Source organism: Chelonia mydas, chromosome 6 (genome assembly GCF_015237465.2).
Source record: "Chelonia mydas isolate rCheMyd1 chromosome 6, rCheMyd1.pri.v2, whole genome shotgun sequence".
Taxonomy (NCBI): Eukaryota; Metazoa; Chordata; order Testudines; family Cheloniidae; genus Chelonia; species Chelonia mydas.
Window position 1 is genome coordinate 95,911,084 of NC_051246.2, and position 15,414 is coordinate 95,926,497.

General features: G+C 41.2%; 1 protein-coding gene across 2 annotated transcripts in view; it reads right to left on the reverse strand.

Annotated features, from left to right (window-relative positions):
• The window catches only part of GTF2A1 (general transcription factor IIA subunit 1), a 35,727-nt gene that overhangs the window by 11,391 nt on the left and 8,922 nt on the right, over positions 1 to 15,414 (reverse strand). For both annotated transcript variants that reach the window (XM_037900799.2, XM_037900800.2), the window contains exons 3-7: positions 14,179 to 14,380; positions 12,564 to 12,628; positions 6,591 to 6,666; positions 2,900 to 3,033; positions 2,130 to 2,447 (exon numbers count right to left, since the gene is read on the reverse strand). In XM_037900799.2, coding sequence (XP_037756727.1) covers positions 2,130 to 2,447; positions 2,900 to 3,033; positions 6,591 to 6,666; positions 12,564 to 12,628; positions 14,179 to 14,380 — 795 coding nt within the window. The remainder of the gene's footprint in view (positions 1 to 2,129; positions 2,448 to 2,899; positions 3,034 to 6,590; positions 6,667 to 12,563; positions 12,629 to 14,178; positions 14,381 to 15,414) is intronic.

The following is a 15,414-nucleotide window of genomic DNA, read 5'->3' on the forward strand; positions in this document are numbered from 1 at the left end:
AATAAATATATAGAGGTGAGAAACAGACCTCAACTCTATTGTCCCTCTGCAAATTTGTGTACACAGAGTCAATTCCTTACCTCTCTTTAAAAGTGCAAAGTTTCAAAAAGTTCAATGAATAGAAGATTGTTTGGGGCAGAATAGATCTGGACAAGGAGAAAAAGTCTGGAAATAAATGTGAGAAGTGAGGGACATATGCTTCTTCTGTTAAAATATTATGTTTTCTGTTGAAGAAAAAAATCCAGACTACATAACGTTGTTGTTTTAGTTAAATAAAACAATTTAAATGTCTGTCTGGTGATCTCCTCCTAATACAGGATGGCAAGAAAATGCTCCAAATATTAATGATTAACCTGTTGAATTGGAGATAGTTCACCTCCCAATGACTTCATAAATATCTGCTTCAATTACCTTTGGTAAATGAAATAACCAAACAATCATTTTCTGATATAGCTGTAAAACTAATCTGAAAAGTTTTCAATATAAATCACTGTTTCAAAACATATAGTGTGTATCTTCTAAATATGAAACCTACATCTACCTCTGAATTGTGAAGAATATGTATTAAGGTTATAACAACCAACAGGAATGCACTTTTATGTAGAAAACCATGATTAAATTGAGTGTTCCTGGCTAGTGATTTAAATCAAATCCACCCTGATGGTTGATATAGGTAACTGTAGATGTACTACAAAACTTTTGAAAGGCATTTGACTTAGCACTGTATGACATTCTGATTTAAAAGTTAACACTGTACAATATTAATAGAGCACACATTAAATGGATAAACAACCAGGCAAGTAAGAGATCTCAAAAAATAGCTATCAATGGGAAATCATCACTGAGTGGGGGTAGTGGGGTTCAGCAGGCCCAGTGCTATTTGACATTTCATTAGTGATTTAGAAGTAAATATAAAGTTACTGCTGTTAAACATCGCAGACAAAGACTGGCAGAGTGGTAAAGACAAAGACATTGCAGACAAAGATTGGCAGACTGGGCAATCACACAGCACAATCTGGATCATTTGGTAAGCTGAGTCCATTCAAAGAAAATGTGTTTTATGAAAGACAGGTGCAAAGTTATGCATTTAGGAATAAAGAATATAGGCTGTACCTGCAGAATGAGGGACTGTATCCTGGGAAGCAATGACTCTGAAAAGAATTTAGGGGTAACAGTGGACAAGCAACTGAGCACAAGCACCCAGTACAAAGCTGTGGCAAAAAGGGCTAATGCATCCTTGGAGGTATAAAGAGGGGAAAGTAGAAGTGGGGGAGGGGATTTTACCTCTGTATATAACAGCAATGAGACTGATACTGGAATGCTTTTTAAAAGGATGTTGAAAAAGTGGATTGGGGCACAGAAAAGAATGATAAAAATGATTTGAGCTCAAAATACCTTTAAATCTCCTGCCACATGAGCTCAATCGGTTTAGTTTATCAAAAAGAAGAGTGAAAGGTGTCTTGATTACAGAGCCTAAGTACCTTCATAGAGAGAAAATAAAGGTATTGAAGAGCTCTTATCTAGCAGACAAAGGCATAAAAAGAACTAACAGCTGAACGTTAAAGCCAAACAAAATTCAAATTAGAAGTTAGGCAAAAGTTTTTAATAGCGATGGTGATTAACCAGTGGAACAAGGGAAATGACTGAATCTCCATCTTTTGTCCTCTTCATATTAAGACTGGATGCCACTTGTGACTTGACTCTGGGCCCTACTATTTCTTTTATAATCTCTTCGTTGCTGAAGAGGTTTATGAAATCGTTTGCAATAGTTTAATTTAAATACATAGAAGTGCTACTTTGGTGCAGCTGCACTGCTGAGGCACATCTGTGAAGACGCTCTATGCCGACAGGAGAGAACTCTCCCATCTGCATAATTATTCCACCTCCGTGAGAGGCAACGTAACTTCAGTATAGACTGCACTTAGGTTGCTGTAATTTGCGTCCCTCGGGGTGTGTGTGTGTGGCTTTTTCACACCCCCGAGTGACGTAAGTTATATCAACGTAAGCGCTAGTGTATATCTGCCCAAGATCACAGACACCCCCACAAAAATCTATCAAATGAAAATGGAAGTTCAACATTAAAGTCTCAATATTTTCTAATCTTTTAGAAACATTTTATCAAATTTTACCTCTTCAACCTGGCCATCTTCACCTCCATCTTTTTCTTTGTCTTCCTCTTCATCATCATCATAATCTTCTTCCTCATCTTCTTCTTCTTCAGATGATGTGTCTCCAGCTCCATCAACTTGGAGTACAAGTGGTGCTTGTGGTTGTGCCTGTTGCTGTGGTTGCTGCTGACTGGCAGCAGTAATCTGTGCTTGTGCCGGTGTAGGAGCTGCCACTGTTGTGGGTATGACCTGTGTTTTGTTCCCTGTAAATAGGATTTGCTGCGGCTGAATAATCACTCCTGTCTGCTGGGAGATCCCTCCAGGGATAGGAGCCAAAACCTGAAAAAAGGATTTCATATTAGCAATCGTGCATACACAATACTAACAGAACAATTACTTACCAAAAACATTTGAAACCTGTCAATTCTTTATACTACTTCAAGGAACACAGTCACAAACATAGTTATCAAACACAGAAAAGTAAACAAAGATTTTTATAATTTCACTTTTAATATTGTGATAACTTTAAAAAAAAATTGGTAACACTGGATGCAGATCAGGTAGGAAGATCCTGCACAGAAGCCAAAGATATGGAATTTCTAAGGCATCAAATAAGTTTTTAAAATCCCCATTTCTTTATGCAACTCTGTCAATTTTTCAGAGCCATTATTGGCATGCAATTCAAACAAAAGAACACATACCCTTGTACTTAAATATGCAAACTACTGGAAAACCTTCCTACCGGGTTAGTTTTAAGTATGAGCCCACTTATTCAAAATGTCCCTCTTTACCTGCTGTATAACAGGAGCTTGTACACCACCAGGCTGCATCTGTGGTATAACCTGTTGCTGTAGAACCACTGGCTGCTGTTGCTGAATGATATACTGAGCTCCATTTGCAGTTCTAACTACCTGCAGGATCTGGCCTGCAATGAAAACAGAACCACTTAAAATGTAAAAATCCACACCTAAAATTATCATCTCTTTCAAAGTTGGTCACCTGGAAAAAGACTGAGCATAATTAAGGTAGAAAGTTCATCTTACACTTCCACCAATAACAGGTTGAGAATTTTTATTATTTTTAATACTTTAAACATGGCACACATCTACAGCTTCAAAACAACAAGTCTTCAAAGCTCTGGACAGGACTGTCTTTAAAACCCAACCATATGTTTACAAGGGGCATAATGCAAGAGTAGTTTAGAAAAGAGACAACAGGCAGGTTGCTAACAGGTGATACAAGGTCTCACATGAGGCCAAAGATTAACTCACTAAAGCAGCACAGCAATCTTCTGAATATTCATTCCCTACATATGAAAAGTGTATTTCATGTTTTAGCAAGGTCCCTGTTTAAAAGGACAGAAGCCAATAATATAGATATACACAAAGAAACTTCACTTTCTATCCTATTGTGTAGGCTTCTCTCCGCTGTTAAACAGATGCTGTATTCCAGCATTGAGGACATTTCAGTGTTGGGAAACTATGTTTTTCTTTTTAACAAAACATGTGAAAAGTCCAAGCATTTTTTCCACTGAGTCTACTAATTTCACTGACTGCACTAAAGGATAGCTAATTCTTTAATTTCTGTCCTCTGACAAGGCCAAGATGAGGCCAGTAGAAGAACAACTCCTTCTATAGGATTTTAGAAATTTGATAAAATCCATTCCACTTTTTTGGGTGGTGGTGGTGGTGAGGGAATAATATTTTTACCTTAAAAGATGATCAGTCGCACTGTGTAGAATACTGTTTTTTGCATATATGGCAAACAATACTGTAAAATATAGTTGTCTCTCTTGCTATTCTACAGTTTCCCAGTTTCACCACCTTTACTATGCTTGACAGAAAAACAGATACACGGGAGATAAAATTTGCTGAACCGTTACTGGGACAAACAAAAGGTATAAGAAGGCAGGTATGAGTGGCTTTTTATACTAAGCCTTTACTCCAGAAGAAAACAATTTCAAAGATTCTTCTGCTCTGCATCTCCCCCACAAAAGCACCATGACTGTGAGCACTAAAAGCTGTTTTGGACAGAAAACATGTTTTCACAATTTAGATTGGTCTTTTTACACGATAAAACTACTGGATTTGTTTTCGAACAAAAAAAACAATTTTCCCAGCCATTTTTTACTTCCTGGTTGCATTCGAGTTGTCCCTTGCAGACCTCATCAGGGCTGTTAGACAGCATTGTGATGTGAATATTCTAAGCTTACATTCTTAAATTTACTCCTAACATTTGGAGTAAGGAGACAGCTTTAGACAAGGGCACTAATGGGTAAAGAAGAGCTTGAGCCCTTGGTCCTTGACTGTTTTGGAATGGGCTGCTAGGAATGGGGTTTCATGTGCCAGGAGTCAGAGGGGCAAATGCTCAGAGGGGGAGCAATTCAAACTCGGTATATACTTAAACTCTATATTTGGCTTTTATTATAGTTACCCACTCACATTTTTAAAGGTGACTGAGGAAAATGCAAACTAACTGTGTCTCCCCTTCGAATAAATCCACAGCACAGGGGATTTATAGATAGGATCAATACTGCAATCTAAGTACAGGCAACCAGACTATCATGATGCCAGAACCGATGGGCTTTGCAAGTGGAGAACAAACTCTGAAGCAAAAAATATTTGAACTGTTTTTCAGAAATATCCTTATGCTCCGTAGATAAAAGCCTAGCAAGGACAGATTAGTACTCAGAAAAGAGGGGTAAGTTCCAGAGGCAAGAAAGATCCACTAACTTCATTTATTTTTCTTTATAAAATGTCAGCATCAACTAATTTAAGTAACAGTTTATTATGTCCGTTCACTTTCATCTTCCTTTTCCCTGTCTCTAATGCCACTTTCAGTTATTTAGGTTCTTGCATGTCCCTGATCTCCACAATATCTAAACTACTTTTCTTACCATGTATTATGTCTTTTTTTCTTTTCAGTCTGACTGTTGTGTAATTCTCTTTCTCCATCCCTCCTTTCCGTGATACAGTCTCTCTTTATCCCCATCTCTGTAGTCTCTCTTTCATTACCCATGGCACAGTCCTACCACCTTATCCCTAATTCACAGAGCACATGCAATAGTCCCATGTTTCATCTCATTACAGCGGAGAAGCCTGTAAAGATGGTCACCAGCTCTGTGCAATAGATATAAAGTTGCAGACAAGACATACCCCAGCTTCAACTCTTCCACTTTCTTATCAGAAAGACAAAGGAGGAACTGAAGTGATATCCAGATGACCCTCACCTCCATCATCTCCCGCTAAGAATAGGTTTAGTTCCCTGACTCCATCTAAAGCATAAACTCAGTGGTCAGGATCTACACCTGCAAAGAACCCAACCTTGGGAACACAATCTCCCTAGGAATCCGTGCCCTTCCTCCTTCCACATTCATTTGAGAAAACACTATAGGTACGACTGTGTGTCTCTCACTGAGGCCACGGACTCCAGTGCTGGCTATGGGGCTGCCCGAACAGTTTGGGTGTGTGGGAGTGAGCTAGGGGCAGGGGTGCGGGGCGGCACTTACCTCGCAGTGGGGGGCTCCCTAGTTCCCACCAGCATGTCCCTGTAGCTCCGAGGTGGAGGGGCCAAGGGACTCCATGCGCTGCCCACCTCTGCAGGCCCCGCCCCCGCAGCTCCCATTGGCTGTGGAGCCGGCGCTTGTGGTGGAAACAGTGAGCGGAGAGCCGCTGGCTGCCCTTCCCCCTGGGAGTTGCAGGGACATGCAGAGCTGGGTAGGGAGCCCGATAGCCCTGCCAACCCTCCCCCCAAGCACCAGCGGGGGTCCCGGGCCATGCACCGCTGCTCGCCCCCTCCCAGCACCAGTGGGGTCTCAGGCCACCCCCTGAAGCACCCACAGTGCTTCCAGACTGTGCCCCCCTCCCCAAGTTTTAGTTAGGGGTATATAGTAAAAGTCATGGACAGGTCACAGGCAATGAATTTTTGTTTACTGCCCATGACCTGTCCACGACTTTTAATAAAAATACCTGTGACTAAAACGTAGTCTTAACTATAGGGCAGCACTTCATAGGTGGAGAAAGATTGCTGGCAACAACATAAATAATTTGTGATTGATCCTATGGTATACACTTGTTTTCCTGTAAAACTAAGAGAGGAATTTTTTCCTTGTATTAAGATCTGAAAGTTTCACCTCTGCTCTGAATCAGATTTCTACACCATTATAAACCTCAACTTTCCTATTTCAGACAAACTTCCATTAAACATAGCAGTCTTTAAAGCCGTCTATATTTAATGTTTATATTTTCAAATAGTAAACAGCTGAAAAACAATACCTTTCGAAATGTATTAAATAAAATCTTTTAAAGTTTTATGCTGGTAAAGTAGCACTGTAATACATATAGCTCAAGAACTGTATGGTAAATTCCCTTTACTACAAAACTCCTTTCTGATTTTTAAATGTTTCACATGAAATGTAAAAAATTACAATCATTTGCAAATCAAATAGCTTGTCTATAATCCATTTAATGTTAAGGTAATTACCTGAATTTGTAAGTATCTGCTGAACAGGAGTAACACCAGCAGGCAAAGCCAAGGTAGCTGCAGTGGCAGCCGCACTCTGAAAGGTAAGAAACCTGTTTTTAACAGCCAGCATTACTGCCAATGCTTTGCATCACGGCACACTAGCTGAGGATTAAAGAATAAGCATCTGTTGAGGTGAAGTAGGACAAATGTACACAATCATCATATCTTCTATGGATAATCAACATTTACTCATAAGCAAGTTTCCGTGATGTTAAAAGGAAGATGACTAATAATATAACATGCATATATTCGCTATCATAGAAGTGAAATCTTTCTGATTTCTATTTGCCTGCTTTGATGGTCTCCTTTCATTCTATGTGCATCACAAGTCAACTCGATTCTGCTTTATTTCCAGGTTTGCCAGAAAAGCTCTGGGAATAAGTTTTGTTCATCTGTGCTCCCTCTGCTGGCCAGCTGTTGAGTAGCGGAGCATAACACTAATAAAAACACCCTGGTAGCTTCGCTCCTTTTTTTTTTTTAAACCAAAAATCTGATCATTCTCTAAATTATTTAAAAAAGCAAATGAGGGAGATTTTTAAAGTCAAAATTGGAGTTTGGCAACTACTCTTTGTGCCTTGATCTTTCTCTTAGAAAATAAGGCCTAAGTAGACAGTGTATATGATTCTTCTAATAAGTGATCTTATTTTAGTCTTAGAAAAACAAGATGTGAAACAGTATTTAAAAAATTAGGACTCTACTCCCAGCTCTCCAAGTTAAAGTTAACCAGCCTCTCTGAATATGTTATCTGACTAATAGAAAAGAAAAAAACTCAAGGCTTAAAGTGTTCAAATCCTGGAATAATGCCAATATCAAGGGTAAAAGAAAGTAAGTTCCTATGAATTACATCTGAGACAGGGTGGCCAACCTGTGGTTCCGGAGCCACACGCGGCTCCTTGTATAGGCACTGACTCTGGGGTTGGAGCAAAAGGCACAAACTTTCCAATGTGCCGGGGGGTGCTCACTGCTCAACCCCTGGCTCTGCCACAGGCCCTGCCCCCACTCCACCCCTTCCTGACCTCTCCGTTGAGTCTGCCTTGCCCTCATTCCACCCCCCCACCCCCCCCCCCCCCCCCCCCCGTGTGCCAGGAAACAGCTGATCGGTGGGGCTGCCAGCTGGTGGGAAGTGCTGGGGGCGGGGGAGGTGATGGGGGGCTACTAACGTGGCTCTTTGGCAATGTACATTGGTAAATTCCAGCTCTTTCTCAGGCTCAGGTTGGCCACCCCTGATCTGAGACAAAATATCTGATCAAAGAAGTTTAATCACCTGATAATTGACACCATACTCAATGAATATAGTGAAATGATTTCTGTTTTCTAGACAAGATCATTTCGTAGAATACAATAGCTCACGTGTGATCTTTTCCTGGATCATCTATGATAAGTTTAAGCTAAAAACAGTGGCACCAGAACTTGGGGGGGGGAGAGGGGCGCACAAAGGCCCTCCCACTTTTCACTGGGGCGGATCACGCCCCCTTACCCTCTTCTTCCCCCAAGGCCCTACCCCACCCACCAGGCCAGCATGGAGCCCTGCCAGGGAGCCTGGGCAGCTGTGGCGAATGCTCCACCTGCCCGGAGTGCGGGGCGGCTGAGAGCAGCCCCCAGCCTGTGTTCTCACTCCCTGCCCAGCCAAGGACAGGTGGAAGTGGAGGATCCACGACTCCGCGCCGACTCCCCACACGGCACTCCCTGACCTGGCTCCGGCCAGGGGGAGCATCAAAGCCGCAGCCCAGCCAGCCACAGTTAAGAGCCATGCGGGCTACTGTGAGGAGCCGCGGCGCAGGCCCAGGGCAAGTGGAGGGTCTGCCGCGGCTTCCCACAGCTGCCTGCCCAGCTCTTATCATGGCTGGGCTGCATCTCCAAGGGCCTCCCCCCACCAGCCAAAGCTGGGTTGGGCAGAGCTGCGTGGGCAGCTGTGTGGAGCCTGGGTCCCTCCACCTGCCCTGGTTGGGTAGCCCTCGGGGTGGAGGCACGGGCAGGGGCTACTTCCCCCTCACCTCCTGGATGGGGTGAGGAGGGCTCACTGGCCCTGTTCTGGCTTGGTCAGGGGGGACTCAGTCTCCCGACCCCCCCATTTTTGGGAGGGCTCCGGCACCCTTGGCTAAAATATTGTCAAGTAAAATGTACAGAATCACAGAACTTTGATTTTTTTTTTTAAATAAACCAAAAGAGTATGGATATTTGCTCAGGTAAGAAACATTCCACAAAAATAAAAGCAACAGCAACAGAGAAGTATTGGGATAAAGTTTTAGTAGTACAACCTTTTCTTGATGCCAAGAGAATTCTTGGAATGGATTGCAATGAAATGCATTCTAGCACTGAAATGTAAGTTCTGCAAGTGACTCTGGATTTGAAGTTATTTTTATTGCATCTAAAAGACAACCTGATTTGTAGAAAACTATGGACAAATTTGTTGTTATTCTTTAAGACTATCTAAAACCAGAATTATTCCTCAACACAACAGGCCATGGCAGCTAGAGAGAAGCTTTATTTTAGGAGGCTGAATGACTACAATGACAGAGTTAGCTAGCCTTGGGATACAGCCAAGAAGCAGGTCTACGGCTAAAGGCATCAGCCCTGAGGAAGCTGACTCCGATGATTGTCTGCATAAAGAATTAAGGCCTGAGAGTCTGCATCAATACCTTGCATTCACTATTTTTAAGGACTTAAACAAGCAACACAGGTGTGTGTTATACTGGATTTGATTTTACTATGAAGCAACACAGTAATATAAACACTAAACAAAACACACACAGTTGTTATAACAAATTCATGACAGACCCTCTTGACCATTTAAACAAAAAGGATCAAATAGACATTAAGAACATTTGGGGATTATTTCAAAGTTTAAACTAAGTGACCAAAATGTATTCTGGGCCAAACGTGAAGATGTTTGTGAAAGTCATAGAGAATGGATGCACAGCTTAAAGTCTGCAAATTAACACGAATCCACTTGGGTTTGAACTGTAAATCGATCTCAAATGAACCTTTGGATTTTAGTCCATATGATCCCAGTGTCTCATCTTAGTACAAAAAATAAAAATGTAATGACGACATCAGAACTAATTTTACCCATGCTGACTGTCAAAAACAGTTCCAACTAGCAGTCAAATGTCACTCCAAATCAAACTTTGGGCAGTTTGACAATTCTACCAAGCCCTACTACAGGTTTAAGTTTAAGCAGAATGTTAACAGTAATACCTGAAATGCTGGAGGATACTATTGCATTTTCCATATTGATGAAAAATTAAAGTGCAAAATGGATTTAAATTTTACTATTGCGTAAAATGCACATTTCTTGTTTTATGTAGTGTAGTTATAGCCGTGTCAGTCCCAGGATTGTAGACACACAAGAAGTTGGTCCAATAAAAGATATTACCTCACCAACCTTGTGTCTCTGTTTCTGGTTTGTAAGAAATCAGATCTCCCTTTGCTGGCAGACTGATGTAATCGCCAATCAGAATCTCCCGGAGGGTGACACTCAGTAGAAGCAGACTAGCGCTTTTCTGCTGTCCCTTTGCCGCACATCTTCTTACAGATAGGGGAAAGGACACTACTAAAGCATGTTCTAATTTTTTCTTGCCTTTAAAATAAACAAGCTGTGTCTGCTTGATCCATTCTTAGTACAGATTTAAGAGTTTTCTTTAGTCAAACATTTCTTTTACAAAGCCCTAATTGGACAGATTCCTTAAAGTAGTTTTTTGTTTTGTTTTTTTTAAAAAGCTTCAGGCTGTACTCTGGGAACAGCACATGTTTAAATAGCTACACATACTTTCTTTTTACTGTATAGTATTGGGCTCAACTGAACGAGAACTAGAGAAAAAACTCAGCAGGGTAAGCAGGCAAAATCCGGTTTCTGCTGCTATTCAGGGGAATTTACAAGGAAAGTGAGGCAGAAGTCAGTTTTAGTTTTCATTCAGCCTTTGGTTGCATCATGTTTAGTCAGTGCATCTAGGATTTTGAAGAGAAGATCAGCAAACTATCTGACAGACAATGAGCAAATGAACTGCTGCTGCCTTAATTGTGCAACTTTATTTATTGTGCTTTTAAATTTACATCAAACTCTGGAAGGATATTCTTTAGCATGGAGTTCTAAATCTAAATAAATAACTAAATTTAACTTGCACAGATTGTGTTTTGGATGTCTTGGGCTGCAGGAAAATAGGTTTTTCCCATAGCCTAAACTTGATGTCAAGCAAGAGAGACAAAGTTAGACTACAAAGACAAAACTGTAAGGAATGGATAAATGGTTAGGACAAAAAGTTGTGAATTTACTTTTGCAATAACAAATGAATTGAAATAAATAACCAGAAAGGCAGATTCAAATCCCTGTACAGTCAGTATCATTTTTATGAGTTTATTATTTATAATATTTGAGGAATGTCATTCTTCATCTGGTAAATATAACATAAGGCTTGTACCAGGGTAACAGTATTTTCCAGATGTGAAGTCATCCCTTCCTGGGATTGCTGTCATACAGATTTGTATCAGTATTAACTGACCCTCAAAAAAACTTAGTCTAATCCAGCAATATTCAGACTGAGGCTTGCAAACCGCAAGTGGCTCTTTAATGTGTCTCCTGTGGCTCTTTGCAGCACATGATATTAAAACACTGTGTAATTTAATTATTAACCAATCAGGATGCTTTTACTATGTTATTAACCAATTGCAGTTGATAAAATAATAATACTTGGTCAGTCATTTTACTGCGAGAATCATTTTTGTATATATACACACCTCTACCCCAATATAACGCAGTCCTTGGGAGACAAAAAAATCTCACCGCATTATAGGTGAGACCACGTTATATCAAACTTGCTTTGGCCCCCACTGTTCCTTGTTCCCTGACCACCTCCTCCAGAGACCCCCGTCCCTAATCACCCCTAGGACCCCACCCCCTGCTCCCTATCCCCTGACTGCTCCGACCCCTATCAACACCCCCACCCCCCCCGACAGGCACTCACCGGCAGCGGCGGGAAGCGGAGCAACGCGACCCCAGCCCGCTCCACTCCGCCACCTCCCAGCTGCAGCACTCCGCTTCCCGCCGCTGATGAGTGCGGGGAGGTTGGGGAAAGGATGCCCCCTGTACTCACCTGCAGCGAGAAGCAGAACGCTGCAGCTGGGAGCTGGGGGAGTGGAAGAGCTGGGGCCAGGCTGCTCCGCTTCCGCCACTGCCAGTGAGTGCGGGGGGATCTCTTCCCCCAAACCCCCTCCACCAAGTGACATGGCTGGGGCTGGAGCGAGGGAAGCGAAGCGGGCTGCTCCTGGGCCCCTGCTAATCCCCCGGGCCACTCTGGGACTGCGGGACCCCGAAAATGCCCCCCCCCCCTTTTGCCTCCCAGACTTGGGGGGGGGGGAGGAAGGAGCCCCTCACCACCCCCGAGACCCTCTGCCCCTTATCAACCCCTCGGCCCAGGCCCGACACTCTTAATGGAGCTTTACCGCACTGTATGCGAACCTGTGTTATATCGGGTTGCGTTATATCGGGGTAGAGAGGTGTGTGTATATATATATACACACACACACAGAGATACATATATATATACAAACACACACACACACTCTAAATATTTCCCGTCAGACTGTTTAAATATGTATAGCACTATAGTAAATGAAACAATGAATTCATGCTACTATGGTTCTTTTGGGTAATGTTGATTGCTAACTTGGCTCCTGAACCACTGAGGTCTGAGTATCACTGGTCTAACTTATATTTACCTAGAGGATCAAGCTACACCCTAGGTCTGTTGACAGAAGCAAGCCCTGGATAAACAGTTCACGTGTTGTCAGCCTAGCAATCAGTGAGGCAGGAGCCATCTTCTGCCAGTAACTCTTGGTTTGTTTTTTGGCATTTGATATGACTCATATCAGACTTTTATCTTCACTATTTAAATAAATTACAGCATTGCATAAAGTTGTAATTCTGAGTCTTACCATGCCTGACGCATTCATGTGCTGTATCAACTTTGAATCTGGCACAATAACCTGCTGCTGAGGTGCTACAAACAAAAGAAACAAAACGTCAATTCTATATGATCTGGACAAAATAAGTTACAGGAAGCAGGTAAAGGACTAGTGATTCAAAGCATGTGGTTGTACCAGCTGTTCTTTACTCTGAAATGTCTGCAGTCCACAGATATGCGTGTTTCTACTGCAGTGATGACCTTCATTAGAATCCCTGGAAGGTGATATGGCAATCCTAACTGGATCCATAGTGATTTGACCTCAGCAGCTTCCTTTAACTTCCCTGCTCTTTCTGACACTGCTTCTTAAATCAAAACTTGTTTTAGATATTTAAATAAAAGGGTATGACCCTGCAAATTTCAAGGAACATGAGGACAGGCCCACTATCCCAACATCCTCTAAACAGAATAAGTTGGCATTAATCTGTGATGACCTAGAATCTGAAAATGAGTTTCGAACCACAGAAAAAACAGGCAACAGCAAAGACTAAAGTGATGGTGACACATGACATTAAAGTGACAAGGCAACAAGTACATCATGAAGTGTAAGTTCTCATCCAAACTTGTTTTGTCCCCAGGACTACTCTGTAAGTCAACCATATTTAGAATCACAGCATTTTGTTAAGACTATACAAAGCAGAGTCTTCTGTTAATGAACTAAAGATACAGGGATGCAGATATAAAAAGATGCATAGATTTCAAATCTTAAGTTGTAAGTTCTTTGGGGGCAGGGAACATTTTTTTCTTCTCCATTTGTACTGCATTTATAACAATGGGGTCCTGGTCCATGACTGGGGCTCCTAAGAATTGTCAAAATACAAATAATAATTCTAGTGTGTGTCATGACTATAAGATAACACATTGTCAATTACCCTCATCAACTCATGCAGACATGGTATTAGGTTGGGTTTTTGTTTATGCAACAGGGACTCTGTAAAATCAGAAAACGTTTGCTCCCCCTATTTAATGCTTAATCAAGAGTGTTTAGAAATGCTTCCTTGGAATTCTTAAGGTAAAGTCTACAATGTGATAACTAAATTTAAAAAAGATTATTTGTATGGGTAAGTTTGACTGTGCATCTTGAACCCATTCATTTACATACTGCATGACCAGCTGGGGCCACAAGCAAGCCATCACATTTTTTTTTTGGGCTCAGAACTAATTCCAATATGAAAAACATGTCTGTTTAACAGATTATGTGTAGTAAAATAGTATTTGCATCCTCATCCCAGTCATTTTAAAAGAGACTAGAGGTTTTGTATAATTTTTAAAATCCTGTTTCAACCTACTTAATGAAACTCTCTCTTAATTGAACACGTACACTGATTTGTTATTGTAGGGCTACTAATGACTAGCGGACTGACATTTTCATTATAGAGAAAAAAAGACATTTGTTTTGGAAAAATAAGTTATGTGGGACTAGACAAATAATATATAAAAGAGAAGTTAATAGACCCAAAGTTTGATCTACCAACCAGGACACCTTAAATTTGAAAGACTCAAATTCTCCTGAATTTAATTTTTTAACTGAAAACTGCTGAAACCATAGAGAGTTTCATGTAGGCACGTTAGAGAATCAGTCTAACCTTGCTGGGATGCAGGAATAAGGACTTGTTGTGTCTGGGATTGCTGCTGCACAGTCTGCTGTGGTTGTGGATGATGATGATGGTGGTGGTGGTGATGCTGCTGCTGCTGCTGTTGCTGCTGCTGAACCTGCAACAAAAGTTGCTGTTCTTCTGAATGAAACCCATCTACAGCCTTGGACTGCATCAGCTTGTTCTCCCACAGCTGTGTTTGAGAGAAAGAAAAGGTGGTATCTCCAGGTGTCATTTTAATGTTGTAGGATTGGAATTATTACAAATAATGCAATTCAACTTGGTCCTTATTTATCCTGTACATTCTACTTTGTCACAAAATCTTTGGGCACACGTAGGTTGGGTATATGCCCCTCTCCTAAGGCACCACACAGCAACAGAAGAAAAAAATAGTCCAAGGGAATTCTAAATTTAACTTTCATGGACATTCCTTTCTTCTCCCACAGGTGAAAGATCATCCTTATAACTCCACATATCGGAAGCAGGGAGGCAGAGATAAAGTGGTAGCTCCTATCCTTCAGTTCCCACCCCCTCTACCTTCATTTTAGTTTCCTCTCACCAGAAGCATGTAGTCTTCACCACAGCTCTCTCAACATTTTTCTTTCTAGAATTTCTACAGATAAAAAGAGTCTCAAGGAAGATTCATTATCTTCACCAGAAGCTCCCATTAGTGCAGAGGATTGTGGTTTTATATAGCGATTTAATTATTTCTATCCCCATAGTATCTAAAAGCTTTGTCTCTCAGGCCTCTTGTTCTACCATCCCCTGCTTTTCACTGTTTCCTCCATTTTTACTGTCCTTTTCTCTGTTTTGATGTCTCAGGACTTGTCTTGTTCAGGAAAGTATTTGAGAAGGCATCAAGAAAAGCATCAGACAAAATATCCGTTATTCTGGTAGCAACCCCATGTCACAATTTTGGTTCACGGGACACAGTTTGCATTCTGGTGAAGTGATGGTCCCTCAGAACTCTCCTCCTCAGATATGTACAATGCAATTTATCACATGCCATGTCAGAAAATGGGATATTTTTGCAAAGCAAAAGTCATTAGATTTTGAAAAGTGGAGCACTCTACAATGAAACTCTTCAGCTTACAAAGAGGAGAGAGAAAAGAAAAGCATCCCCTATTCAGGATGAATTAAAAAAAGGTAGTTACAAATATTTGGATTTTTGTATTTAAATTCAATACAGATTTATTTTTAAATAAACCTATTTAATATTAAATTTGA